Genomic DNA, 13,853 nt, shown 5'->3' with positions numbered 1-13,853 from the left:
CGAGATAATAGTATACAATTGCAAAAACTTGATTTCTATAATTTGGATAAAAATTGAAATCCAATACATTCCAAAACTACTCCATCATTAGTAATTTGGATCAGATTTGACCGAAATTTTTGAATAGTTAGATTTTTGGATTGGATTGGATTGGATTGAATGAGTTTGTATCCCAATAAACCAAACAAACCAAATAATATTTAGAACTTTGAAATTTTTGTATAAGCTACTTGAATTGAATAACATAGAAAACACAATGAGCTATCCTAGCTAAAGTATTTTGACATCCCCATATAGGCCAAATTGTACATTATTTTTAATTGATTTATTACAAAAAAACTAAATATTTGGCCCAAAATAAATGAAACATTATTTTGATTATGAATTTGGATTGGATCAAACTATTGAAATCTAATTCGGACTAGATCAATTATATTTTGTAAAAGTTCGAATTTTTCAAAGCCAAATTGGAATTGGATTGGACCAAATCCAATACACACCACACACCGAATGAATACCCTACTTGATATGTATTTTTATATGAGATAAACCAAATGCCCCTTAAGTGAAGAATTGAATAGCAAGTAAGGGGACATGGTAGATTTGATCGCTTCACCAGCTATTCAAGTCAATTGAGTTCAATAAAAATTAATCAATTGTGCCAAGTCTTCCTCACTAGCCTACAAACTCAGTACTACAGAGTAGCAGTGTCATTTGTGTGTATGTGTTTATTTTTACTGGTCATAACCTTACGTGATTATTGGTCAACTAAAGCTTACCATGTATACAAACAAAAGCATGCATATGCTTAATTTTTGAAGTTTGAAGGATCTTGTCAACTGTAAAATTGGGTTGCATTTACTTAATGCTGCCAATATTCAACTTATATTTTTAGCCATCAAAGTATAGGCTATAGATGAAATGAACAAAATCGCATCACAAATTTAGACGTAGAATTATGAATGTAGTACGCTATAAATTAGGAGAAATGGTTCAATTGGAAACCACCCCCCCCCCCCCCAAAAGACCATGAATATTCATTATGTTCTACTTTCTCTAACCTTTGTTTATTGTTTCTTCTAAAAGACAAAAAAAAAAAAAAAAAAAAAGGAATAGAAAACAGTGCCAATAATTCCATGTTAGTACACAAGTCCACAAAACTAGCGTGGTGTAATGGTGGGCAGAACCGTGGTAGTAAGATCACTGCCTGATACATCGGAGGACATTCTTGCAAATTTGGAGACATTGGTCAAGGACGTGGTTGTGGTGGAAGAAGAGCTGCGGAATTGCAAAGAGGAGGTATTGGACATGATCATACTGTCAGGAACCAATTGGAGTAAATTTTCGAGCTCCCTCACCACATCCAACATGGAAGGTCTCATCTCTGGCTTATCTTGACAACACCTCAAAGCCAACTCTATAAATCTTTCTACACATTCAGAAGGATAGTCTCCCATTTTGCTGTCAATAATGTCAAATAAAGACCCTGACTTCTGTGCTGCATTAACCTATGTCCAATAAATATTTATCAGAAACTTATACTTTCTTTATATACAATTGATCATACTGTGATAAAATCAATAACTTACTATGGAGCAGTACACTAAAACATTCAAGTTTGCAGGGAGAATAATGTAAAGCATAAACATGCTAAAAAAAATGAATGAGCCCATTAGAGGAATAACATGCATCATAATACAAGGGTGAAATTACCTCACGGACAAGATTTTTTCCATGTGATATTGGTGGTACTCCTGTGAGAAGCTCCAGAAATACAACTCCCAGGCTGTACACATCGCTTTTATCTGTCAGTTGATGGGTCAAGAAGTATTCTGGGTCAAGGTATCCCTGCATATGCAATAATAAGAAATATTCAGCATTCAGAATATATTAGCAGCAACAAAATTGATTAATTCACAGAGTTCTGTTCTACACCACTTTCCACCATCCCCCCTGTTATCATCTTACCGACTCCTACGTTTTATTTACTTATTTATTTATTTTTACCTTGCAGAAACTGCCAATTATATGCTGGAAACAAGCAATTTTTGCATACATACAGGGCAATCTCATCAATTCAATGAGCATGACTTCCTAGTTCAAAGACAAGGTGTATTTTGTTTCTAATTCTTAAGCTGTATTGTATCTAGAGAATGTTGGTTTACATTTAGTTCCCCCATTTCCAAAAACATAAATAGAGAACAAACAACAATTAGAAACCAGTAAGAACAGTTTTGAAAGTTGACTATGGTTTCTGGCACACCTATTTGATGAATAAGTACTGTAAATTTTTGTTGCAAATTTCTGAAAAAAAAAGGGAGATAAATTGAAGGCCCTAGGCGAGGTTCTAACACAGTATGATATAGCCAAGTAAAGCAACAAGTGATGCAATGCTAAGATCAACCAAGTTTCAATTCCCCTCTGTTTAAGAGCGACAAATTCAACTACATCCCCAGCAATATCATATTTATACAAGCTGAGTAGGCTACAAAAGTCCCACATACATACTAGATTACAAAAACATCTCCAAACATGCCACACTAAAAAAGATAACAATATTAACTGAAATTCACTTACAGGTGTTCCCTTTACGATAGTGGATATATGATGAGGTACACTGCCTTCATCATCCATTACAGGAGCCAGATGTGATAGTCCAAAATCAGCAACTTTGGTAGTAAGATTGGCATCCAGAAGTATGTTACTGGCTTTAATATCCCTGTGAAATATTGGTGGGTTTGCTTCTGTATGCAAGTAAAGAACGCCCCTGGCTGCTCCTAATGCAATCCGTAACCTCATGACAAAATTGAGGGTCCTCTCACTTTTACCTGTCCCAATAGAAGCAGCTTATAGACATTCAGCTCAGAATTACAACACAAAGTTATCTATGAACATCAAACATAGGATTCAGAAATTATTTTGCAAATTTTATGCATTATATAATCTGACAGATGAAATTAGAGACAGAATAACTTCCGCAAATTGTCTAACTATGGGCACAGCAAACTAAAGTTTCTAGAAGCTCAAGCGTCATATTCTTACCTGAAAGCCAGTCCCTTAAAGTGCCATTTGGCATATACTCATAGACAAGCACCTGCATGTTTAATCAAAAGGATAGCTTAGGAGGTATATCCGTGTAGAGATTGTTTTCCAAGAGGCATACACAGAAAAAAAAAAAAAAATTGTTTGATGTAATGGTGATGCATGTAGAGAAAAATCAATTTTATACATTTTTTTCCCAAGCAAACAACTTTTGTTTACAGCAGTTTACCAGTGTTGGTCAGTTACAGATATAGGACTGATTGAAGATTTGAGCTAATTAGAAAGTAAGATCAGTAATTCACTAGTTACAGTGTCAGGCTCAGTAATTCACTGGTTGGACTACTGATCTAGTTCAAGTTCCAAAATAGTGTTTCAGGAATAGCTCAAAACGGTTCATTGGCTGAATTATTCGAGGAAGAGTGAAACTGCAGAAGTAAGGATGCCGACACAAAAGGCATTGAGCGTGTGTTAGAATTGCTAGTTGTTTGGTTGACACTAGACAGGTATAATACAGAGTGAAGTGAACTTCCTTAAAAGTAGCTACCTAAAAATGGAAATTGTTTGAATTCCTGAGTAACTTCTTTCATCCATCCAATGAAACAATGGTTTATTTGGATGTACTCAGAATCCCAACACCCCTCAGTACTTCAACTAGACAAGGGGAAAATAAAGGACACTGAAAGGAAAAAAGAAAACTTACTTGTTCATCAGCTTCACTACAGTATCCAACCAATGAAACTAAATTACGGTGATGTAACCTTGATAAAAATTGTATTTCTGTAAGAAATTCATGTTTTCCTTGCAGAGATCCATCCTCTGCTCGCTTAACAGCCACAACTGCACCGCCATTGGCTAAAATGCCTTTATAAACCTTTCCATATCCTCCTCGACCAACTTGAGCTGAGCTGTTAAAATGATTGGTGGCATGTAACAATTCTCGGAAGGTAAACTCTTTGACACCATCGATTTTCATGGAAATCTTTGAGGCTGCATTGTATCAATTACTATATTAGCAGAATTTTCCATAAAGGAGCATTCACATTGATTACTAGTGGAATCTACAATGAACTTACACATGTTTTTTCTAGATAATTGCCGGCTTCTGCTTTTCCTTCTAATAATGAGAATTGTGGCAAGAACGGATGCAATTGTAACACACATAATCAACCCTACCATAATGGCAGCCAAAACACTCTTACTAATGCCATTCTTACCAGTCTCAAGATTCACTACAAGAAAATATCCAAAAAAGTGTCAAAGTTAGAGACAGAAAGTCATCCTAGAATTCATAGCCTTAGTTGTCAAAGACTATACTATCCAGATTGAAGATGTGAATGAGAATATTAAAATAACAAATAAATTGAATCCTCCGACTGATTAAAGTTTGGGTATATACCATAGCTGTAAGGACCCAAAAGTGTGAAGTTCAGAAGCTCATATGGCCCAAATATATCACTTCCAGAAAAATTCCATGTTGTGTAAATATGTCTAATATGGTAAATCTCACTTTCATTGAAAGTATGATTACTGCCAAGAACCGGGAAAAGTTTCAAATACATCCGCAGACGAGGCCCCTCTTCCCATGCATATGAATCAATTAAAAGCTGATAGTGGTGTATTTTCAAGTTGTGGGTGATGTAAGACTCAAAAGAAAATTTGTAAGGAGGAAAATAAGTAAAACTTGGACTCTTTAATCTGTATCCTATCCTGATAGGAGCTGCACAAAAGCACTCTGGAGCTTCTGGAACGGGTTCAAAATATTGTTCAACAGGGCATGTGTTATAGCAAGCTGTCGGAGTTGTTCGGCCATCATATGTTCCGTTTCCACCACCATCAGAATCACAGAAAAGGTGTATGTTCTGTAGGTTTGCACGATTGCACACAGGATTTCCCCGAAGCCTGGAGAGAAACCCACATAATAATTAAAACTGAGTGTTTCCATGTATTTTATTGGGGCAGAGAAGGCAAGAAATTATATTTAGCTCAGAATTGATGAGATGGTTTGAGTGTTTGACAAAACTGGTAACATATCTTCATTACCAGACTAATATTTTGCTTTATTTATTTTAATCAACACTCATATTCACACATCCAGGGTGGTAATTAGAGGTAATGAAAGTGTATGAAGAAAAACACATACTTGGTAGTTGGTAGTGCAGATGCATTATTATAAAAACTCATATAAAGATTCAAAGTAAATCAAACACAGCCTAGCTATTTTCTTAAAGCCTTAAGCTGAAATGAGAATCAGAACACAATTTACATGTTCAAGCAATTTGCAAAACAGAAAATGACTCCACATATGCCATTATATTCTACTAATCTACAGACCATAACAATTGAAATTTATCAAGACAAAATGCACACACCTTAAGGTCACATTCTGTGGAGGATTCAGATCTCCAGAAATGTTGGAGAGCAAATTGTATCGAAGATCACTGCAATTCAAAAGGTATTAGAGAATTATGAGTATCATTCATCTATATAGACAGTAAATACATGTGAAGGTGGGATTCAGGCTTATGTAATGCATTTCAAATCTACAGTCGAGGTCATACACAGAGAGTCTAGCAGTAGCATTGAAGGACTTGTTGTGCCAAATGCCAGTAGGGATGGAGCCATTGATAGAATTGTTTAAAAGCCACCTGTGAAAATAAATTATACTTTCAGCCTTTCAGGTATAAAGCACTGTACCTGATTTATAATCAAATATCTCAAAAAGGCAGAGTACATAGCAGAAATATATCAGTCATCAGATAGTATTTCCTCATTCAGACAGTAGCCCATGGAAGTACATTAAAAAAAAAAAAAAAAACTCACAACATCTGGAGATCTGGAAGAAGGGAGAAACTTTCTGGAATTGATCCGTTCAGGTTGTTATGCGATAAATTACTGTAGATAGAACAATAAAGTAATTAACGCGTGTTCCTGAGAAATAATTGAGTAGTGTTTTAATAATACATTAAATTGATTATCTACATACATTGTAGTGACACTGTCTGATAGCTTGTTTGAAGGAATTGGTCCCGTTAACTTGTTCCAACTCAAATCTCTATAATTCAGATAGTGAAACAAGTTAAGAAAAAAAGGTCAATGTACATGTAAAAGACCACATTGAGTGTTGAAAGAATAAGCAAAGCAGAAGAACCAAGCCGGAACTTACATAAAGCTAAGATATGGCATCCGGCTTAGATCAGGAATTGCTCCACCCAAGCTACAGTTTCTCAGACTTCTGTTGATCAATAAATATAACAAATTTCTAGAGTCAAGCTCTTAAAGTAAAATGCAGATGGTTGGTTCATCTCTTGATTCTCTTCTACTTTAATTTTAAGCACTATTAATGTGTTAGAACTTAGATGAAAGCCAAATATAGGTGAAATTTCTCTAATGTGCTAAATCTTTGTTAAGCGGAATAAAAAATTTACTAACATGTAAGTCTTGTGGGTTTCTCCACCCTTTGCCATAGGATGGAGCCTCATACAGGATTTTATGTGTAGGATCATTGAAGACTTAATAAGCAAAAAGTCAATAGAAATATCAACAATTTGACCCTAGATTGCTGTGGCGTAGATTTAAGGCATTAGCTAATTACAATCCACTTAAACCTTCCACACAGCTGCACAACAAAGTCAATAGAAATATTAACAATTTTTATCTAGTGAGGATTGCTGAACTTTTCGCTGATATTCCCACAACAACCAGCACAACAGAAAGAGAGAATACATATTTCAACTTAAGCATTGTTGATGAGAAAACATCATACTGTGTGTGTCAAAGCTGAAAAGCACTTACAACTTTACCAATCTGGACAGATTTTGATATGATTTTGGAATCTCAGCACCATCAAAATGATTATTGTCGAGTTGGCTGCAAATGGTAATTGGAAAAACAGACTTTAGTGATCATATAGGTCGCATTTGTACACTAAAGAGAAGAGAAAGTGAGGTCATCAACAAATACTAAGACTTCATTGATCTCTTAACAGCCTTTTGATAATAACATAAATAATAACAGCAGCTTAATCATGGTTGCATGAACTTAAATGAGATGCACAAATCTTCATGGTATCAAAATAAAAAATAATTAGTTAAAATACTCATGGATATTTGTCAAGTGTCAGAAGTTAAATGACATTCTAGAATAGGTGGTATCACAAAGTTGAAAAGGGAAAGCACTGTCAGCAGAGCTCAAAAGAGAGTCCAAAGTACACCCAAAAAAAAAATGGTGATAAGAACTTCATGAGGAGCACTGTATTAGGAAATGTATTCCATTTAGCCATTTAATTAAGATGACAGATCTTGAGGATACAGTGGCTCAAGGTCCATAGCCTTACACATTAGACATTTGATCATTAGATGGAAACCAGTGATGTCCTTGTCTATTATTAAACATGCACATGATATTTCAGTTGCATTTATAAGAAGTTTGAGGATACTGACCCAAATAACCAACAACTAGTTACAAAGACAGCACAAGAAAAAAAAAAAGCAACTATAAATAGTATCAGTGGCTTAGTGCAGGGATAACATACAGTATCTCCAGATGTGCTAAAGCTGAGTACTCAGGAGGGAGGTTTCCAGACAAATTATTGTTATCCAACAACCTGCAAAAAGGTCATTGCATAACTTTAATGATTTGCGATCTTTTAATATAGTAATATATAGATATTAAAAAAACAGTAAAACCTTTGATTTTACAAGTATTACTGATATCTACTCACAAGTGAGCAATTTTTGGTAATTGGGAAAACTCAGGAGGAAGGAGGCCGCTAAATGAGTTATTGTTCAAATGGCTGCAAATACAAATGTGATCAGAAATTTAATAGTTAACAATATAACCATAAAGGAAAATTCAATTAGCGTCAAGTATAAAGCTGAAAGTTCAACTCACAAGTGTTTAGCATTGACCATGTTGGCTAAGGACTTGGGCACTGCGCCAGATAAATTATTTTCATCTAGTTGGAGTCTGTCTAGATTTACCAGAAAGCCAAGTTCATCAGGAACAGAACCTGAAAATTGGTTTCCATTCAAAAGCCTGAATCACAGAAATAATACATTACATTAGTATGGAAAATACTTAGTATTTAACAATTATCTTGTATACAACAATTTTAGTCACCCCGAAACACTTAAAAGTCACTCTTTAACAAAGTAAGTTGGGTTTTATGAGAGATTTATGAGAAACTATAATTAAGGTTTAGAACTTACAAATGTGTCAAAGATGAGAGATTTCCTATCTCCTTAGGAATGGTGCCAGTTAATTTATTCCACATGAGATCTCTTAATTGATTGAAAACAAAAGACCGTGTAAGTAAGAGATTAACTTAAAAGTAGTCAATATATAATTGTTGAATAAAATTAGTCGCAGACTCACAGTATCTGCATATGAGTGAAGTTGCCAACTTCAGGTGCCAAGATTCCTGAGAGATTCATGTTCAGTAGTTGACTGCAAGCATTATTTTACCAGACTTAGCACAGAAAGGATTTATTATAAGTAAGATAGATACAAGGAATCAAATTAATGAATTACATACATCTCTCGGACATGAAAAAATCCGTCTGTCTGAAGTTTACGGAAGCATAAAACACCATTCCAGTGAGAAGTACAGGGATCTCCCTTTTTCCAGTTAACAAGGTGTTTCATAGGATCAATCAGTTTGCTTTTGATCGACTTTAAGGCCGCAACTGCATGGGTTACATTACAGAAGCAAATGTTAATACATCACTCTGATTTTAATAATAGAATAAAGATAGAAAGAAAAACGGTACCTTCATGAGGATGAGTAGATTGTGCAGAGGCATAAATTGGATTGAAAATACACAATATGACGAAGAATTGAATCGCAAGTCTCATTCCAAGCAATTAAATTTCACAAGAAAAGGGTTCTGAATCAGATAATACCTGAAATTTCTTTTACAGCAACAGACTAAGTTTTAGAGAAACACACAGATAGAAAAGCAATGCAAGGAAGAGTCATCCTTGGCTTGAATTTTCAAAGCTCACTGTCCCTGTCCCTGTCCTTGTCCCAATCAATATCTGATATATATATGCGAGTCCCAAAATCAATATCTGAAGCTGGCGCGTTCAATTTAAGTTGAACTTTCTACTGTATCTCATGAATACTAGTATAAATATTATACATACGACCAATTAATATTTGAATCAAAAAATGAAGAGAGAGATGATGGGTTGATGAGATTAGGTGGTGAAAGAGAAAATAAAAATGAAATCCCAGAAGCATCGTTTGCTTTCCGAAACAAGTAATAGTATAAAACTAATACACTCACAAACTATAATTAAGTAATAAAAAGATAAGAGTAGTTGATACCAATATTAATTTTGTATTAATAAGTAAATCCAAGATAAGATGGCGACATTCATTTCTTGCTTCTTCCTAGCTACTTACATAACAACACTACCTGCAGGTAAGGTTCTTACAATCAGTCACAGAGTCAAATAAATATAATTAATTTTTCTCCTTTTTATTTAATACTCAATTTATTAATCATTACTGACCCTTCTGCCAGTTGCCCATGCATGCATTTTGTCCTTTTCCGTACAACCCAATTCAGCCGCCACTTATGAACGCCACCTTTTTAATATATATACTCTCTGGGAAAAACAAAGCTAGATTTTCCCAGCAAAGTTATTAAACTTATGTCTTGAAGACCATGTAAGTCAGAACACGACATCTGATTTGGGACGAAAGGAGAAGTTGGTTATGAACCGATAAGTGGGAACAGCCGTACATACATCAACAATCAACATCTAACATCAATGTATCTGGTACTCCGTAGGATATTTATCTGTAGTCATAAATACTACAGAGGATGGTGCTACATGAGTGAGGTGGTGCATCTACAGTAACACCCAACATCAGTTGTCAATCCCTAAGATTCTATCTCAACCCAACATTCTCATCAAGTCATTATCATATACAGAAAATATTTGGCTCAACATTAATCAGCCACTAAGCTAGCTCTACTGTAATTTTATGATCCAGAGCAAACCCAGCTCACAAACGACGATATTAGTGATAAACAATTCGGAAGAAACACATACACAGATACCGCCAGTAGCTCAAAATATATACTCGCTATATATATGTATACTATATAAGTTCATATTCTACCTCTTTACAAACGTTGCTCAATACTGATCTGATGATATACCTACCATTTTTTACTAATAGCCAAAAGGGGTAAGGAACAAAAGAGATGTGCCTTTCCTTGCACTGTCAGATCAAACCACATCTTATGACAATATGCAACTTAACTTACTAATCCATACTACAAAAAAATTGACCCGACCTTTCTGGTCTTTTTCTTTGCAGGGGCATCCTTATTCTCTGCTTTTCTCTTCAAGTCCGACTTCAAAGCCTTGGATTTGTTCACAAGAGTCTTACCATTTCCCCGCTCATTTTTGTCACCACCAATGTTAGTTAATTGTTTGGCTTCATCTTCAGCTTTAGCTTTCAATCTCTCTACAACAAAATACTTCAACCTCCGTAAGGTGGATTCACTCTGCAAAGTGCCAATCAAACATCACCATCAATTCCATGAAAACTATCCATTTAGAGAGATACATTGCCCTTATTCTCCCCATGAATCATTGTCAATTACCTGAGCATCTATGTCGAGGTCCACCTCTTCTTCTGTTACTTGGAAGGACGGATTTCCCTGAGCAAGAATCTCCAAAGCTTTTGTTAAATCATCCGCAGATAGCTTTGTCAGAGCTCTTCCAAGTTCTCTTTTCTGCATTGTTGACATTCTCCTGAAATTCCATGTTCTCATCGTTAACATATCAATCCAAATAAGGAAATCAAACAGAACATAACCAACTCTTCACTGATGCAAACACGTGAAATTTATGCCACACGTGAGAGGGAAGGGACAACCATGGCTGAACAAATGAGAGTACAGGACTAAACCACCACATAGTACAGGTTCATAAATTGACTGACCTGCACCTTTGGAGCATGAGTTCTCTAAGTTCATTTAGGCGCTTATCAACCTTGTAAAGCTGCACACACAGAAAATGGGAAAAAGAGCAAAATGCAGCACATTAATTATGAAAATTTGAGTCTGGTGAACAAATACGTGCATGTAAGTGAGATAACTACAAGAGCTTCCCACCTCACAGCTTACGTCCTTTGCCATCTGAGCATGATAAGTCTGTTTCAAACCTGCCTCTTCATCTGTTCTTTCTTCCTGTACAAGCAAAATCGGAAACATATATCAATCAATCAATCGGAAACATACACCGATTAAAATGATTATACGTAACAGCTTAAAAAAAGTTAATGGGCTGTGAATGAAGCAAGTGGTAACTCAAACATGAAGCTACAACTTTACCTCTTGCATGATTTTTGGCAAAAGTACGAGCCACTTTCCCTCAAATTTTGCCAGTAGAGTTTTGGCTGTCACATGAGCATCACTCCTTTCATCATTACATTTCATAGCATTCTTCAAAATCCACCTCACATCAGCGTAAATCTCTCGAACATGCTTGTAGCCATTATCACCCTTATCTTCCATTCGCTTCTTTATAGAGTTGAAATCCCTGGGCTTTCCAATAACTGACTAAAAAAGGAAATGACATGAAAAGACACTGGTAAGTCAGGACCTGTCCTTCAAATTAAGTATTTCTATACAACTTGTCTAAGATATTTAGCAAAAAAACAGAAATGTCAGGAATCCAATTTTCAGTTCTATACCTCAGAGGAATCATGTAAACCTAGATCATTCACATCTACAGAATCCAGAGAAGAGCATACATCTTTCTTTTGAGTAATCTGGAAAGAAAAACAAAGGATCCGTGAGGTAGAAAACTATATACTAGTATATAATACAATAGTTTGCAAGCATGTGCAAGTGAAAAGGTTTAACAGCAAGAAATGCCACTACAGTATGGTTTATCTGCAATAGAATTTACATAGTAGAAAAGAACTAAAGCACAAGTATCCCTGCAGATTTTGAGGCTGATAGTTAACTGGGGTTGGTAGCATAAGTAGACAAGCACACTAATGGAAAATTAAATACAGCAAATGATTTACTTATTCTTATGTTTCTCCGAATGTAAAACAAATAAACAAAACGGCGAATGGAGCTTTAATTGAACAGGTAATATTAGAACTTCACAATACCAATCTAAAGACGCAATTAAAAAGGGAGCTCGGTTATTCACATGATGATGGTGGACATTAAGCATGATACCTGATTCAAAATAACACCAAATTGCCTGATGAGGTCCTGCATTCTCTTAGCTTTGGAATCGGAATGATTTAGCCTAGTTGTAACATGTCTCCCTTTATCTTTATAATCCCTTGATAGATTGTTTCTAGAGTCTATAATTTGCTTTTTACTGTTGTTGGAGTAGAATTGTTCAATCTCATTTATTTTTTGCTCTAGCTGCAAGTAATTTCAGTGTTATTTCAAAAGCATATTGCAAGCAAATATTGTAATTACACATATTAAAAAAAAAAAAAAAAAAGTTGAATATCAAACAAAATATACAGAATTTAACAAGTAAGATTCGTGATCAAATGCCTACAATTAATGACATGAAAGAATTAATGGAATGATAATGAAGCGGAAATTAGACAAAGAAAAATGAATAGAATATTTATTAGTAAATAAAAGAATTAACCTTGTCAACTTGAAAAGAAACCTGATTCACATGATTTTTGAAATCTTTGAGTTGGTCATCAACATTCACATTTGCAGGAACCTGAGACCCAGAATTGTCAATTCATGCAATTGATCATAGTGAGTCAAAATTACAAGTTTATTAATTTCTGATTATCATAAGTGAACAATAGCATATCAAGAAGGTGAACTGCAAACGATAGATAGATTAAAAGAAAACCAAAAACTTAGAATCACTGGAGACTATGAATGAATGAATCAAAAGCAAGAAGATGTAAATTATTCAAAGAAATTACAGAACAAATTGTACCTTGAAAGTAGCGGGGGGTTCTACCCCTTTCCTCGAGATACCACATCATCACAGATGTTTCTTTCTTTTTATTTTTTTTTTTTTTATTTTTTTTTTCCCAAAAGTTAAAGAATGATAAACCCTATTTTACAAAGAAATAACAAATTGTTACACCTAGCTCATACTCCTACTATGGAGTGAATATCTTTATTACGGTGTGTTGCATTTAATTACTTTACTCATCATAATCTCTTCTTATAGATTTCTAAACACAATAGTATTTTTTTTTTTTTTTGTAAATATATAATCAACGAAAAACTTTATTTGACTTTTAGCGTTTTCTTGGTATTTGATAAAGAGCTATATAAAACAGTGTTATTAAACGTAATAAGTCAATAAAGACAACCATTTCAGTCTTTGTCCCCTTTAGTTAGTACCATATGACTCATAAAACTATCACAAAAGTGGGGCTCATGGTGCCAAAAAAAAGACTAGAAGAGTGCTTACTAATTACAAAAAGCTAATTACAACATGTTAGATAAAATAACTAATGCAAACAATTATAGGCCAAGACTCCAAGAGTTATTTAGAAGAGGGACTACAATTGATATTGATTGTTGGAATTCAACCATTCAAGATAAAGATAATGAAATTATCTCAAGAATTCTCTTCATCCCAAAATTACAAAACAACGATACACCCACTCAAACATTTATACTCCCTCCGTGTTTTTATAAGTGTTACAATTTGACCAGCACATCCCTCCGTGTTTTTATAAGTGTTACAGTTTGACCAGCACATCCCTCCGTGTTTTTATAAGTGTTACATTTTGACCAGCACATCCCTCCGTGTTTTTATATGTGTTACAGTTTGAC

The 13,853-nt window shown here is 34.7% G+C and overlaps 2 protein-coding genes across 2 annotated transcripts; both read right to left on the bottom strand.

Annotated features, from left to right (window-relative positions):
• Positions 1-842: 842 nt before the first annotated feature.
• LOC110690741 (probable LRR receptor-like serine/threonine-protein kinase At1g06840) lies at positions 843-9,319 on the bottom strand. Its single transcript, XM_021867628.1, has 20 exons — positions 8,811-9,319; positions 8,576-8,726; positions 8,416-8,487; positions 8,250-8,321; positions 7,933-8,076; positions 7,763-7,834; positions 7,574-7,645; positions 6,835-6,909; positions 6,206-6,274; positions 6,026-6,094; positions 5,863-5,934; positions 5,601-5,687; positions 5,412-5,480; positions 4,439-4,941; positions 4,116-4,271; positions 3,743-4,029; positions 3,043-3,094; positions 2,578-2,828; positions 1,714-1,848; positions 843-1,508 (listed from the first exon to the last, which is right to left on the bottom strand). Exons 1-20 carry the CDS (start codon positions 8,893-8,895, stop codon positions 1,161-1,163), a joined length of 2,841 nt encoding a protein of 946 aa, XP_021723320.1. The 5' UTR covers positions 8,896-9,319; the 3' UTR covers positions 843-1,160.
• A 799-nt stretch (positions 9,320-10,118) lies between these two features.
• LOC110690798 (transcription factor GTE1-like) lies at positions 10,119-13,044 on the bottom strand (the record flags this gene model as incomplete). Its single annotated transcript, XM_021867686.1, has 8 exons — positions 10,119-10,565; positions 10,665-10,815; positions 11,006-11,064; positions 11,178-11,252; positions 11,397-11,624; positions 11,759-11,836; positions 12,691-12,771; positions 13,000-13,044. Coding segments are annotated over 8 exons (951 nt in total), but the record flags the coding sequence as incomplete, so codon positions are not given.
• Between the last annotated feature and the right edge of the window lie 809 nt (positions 13,045-13,853).

The sequence above is a fragment of the Chenopodium quinoa genome, unplaced genomic scaffold, assembly GCF_001683475.1.
Source record: "Chenopodium quinoa cultivar QQ74 unplaced genomic scaffold, ASM168347v1, whole genome shotgun sequence".
Lineage (NCBI taxonomy): Eukaryota > Viridiplantae > Streptophyta > Magnoliopsida > Caryophyllales > Amaranthaceae > Chenopodium > Chenopodium quinoa.
The sequence above is the reverse complement of the archived record's forward strand: the minus strand, read 5'-3'. Positions and strand labels throughout refer to the sequence as shown.

Bases quoted from the DNA above. Each gene is read 5' to 3' on its own strand.
- LOC110690741 (XM_021867628.1), bottom strand. From the start codon at position 8,895: ATGAGACTTGCGATTCAATTCTTCGTCATATTGTGTATTTTCAATCCA. The intron at 6,910-7,573 runs GTATGTTATCCC...TACCATTTGCAG, and splicing joins TTAGCACATCTGGAGATACT to CCAACTCGACAATAATCATT. The intron at 6,095-6,205 runs GTAAGTTCCGGC...TCTGAATTATAG, and splicing joins ATGCCATATCTTAGCTTTAT to AGATTTGAGTTGGAACAAGT.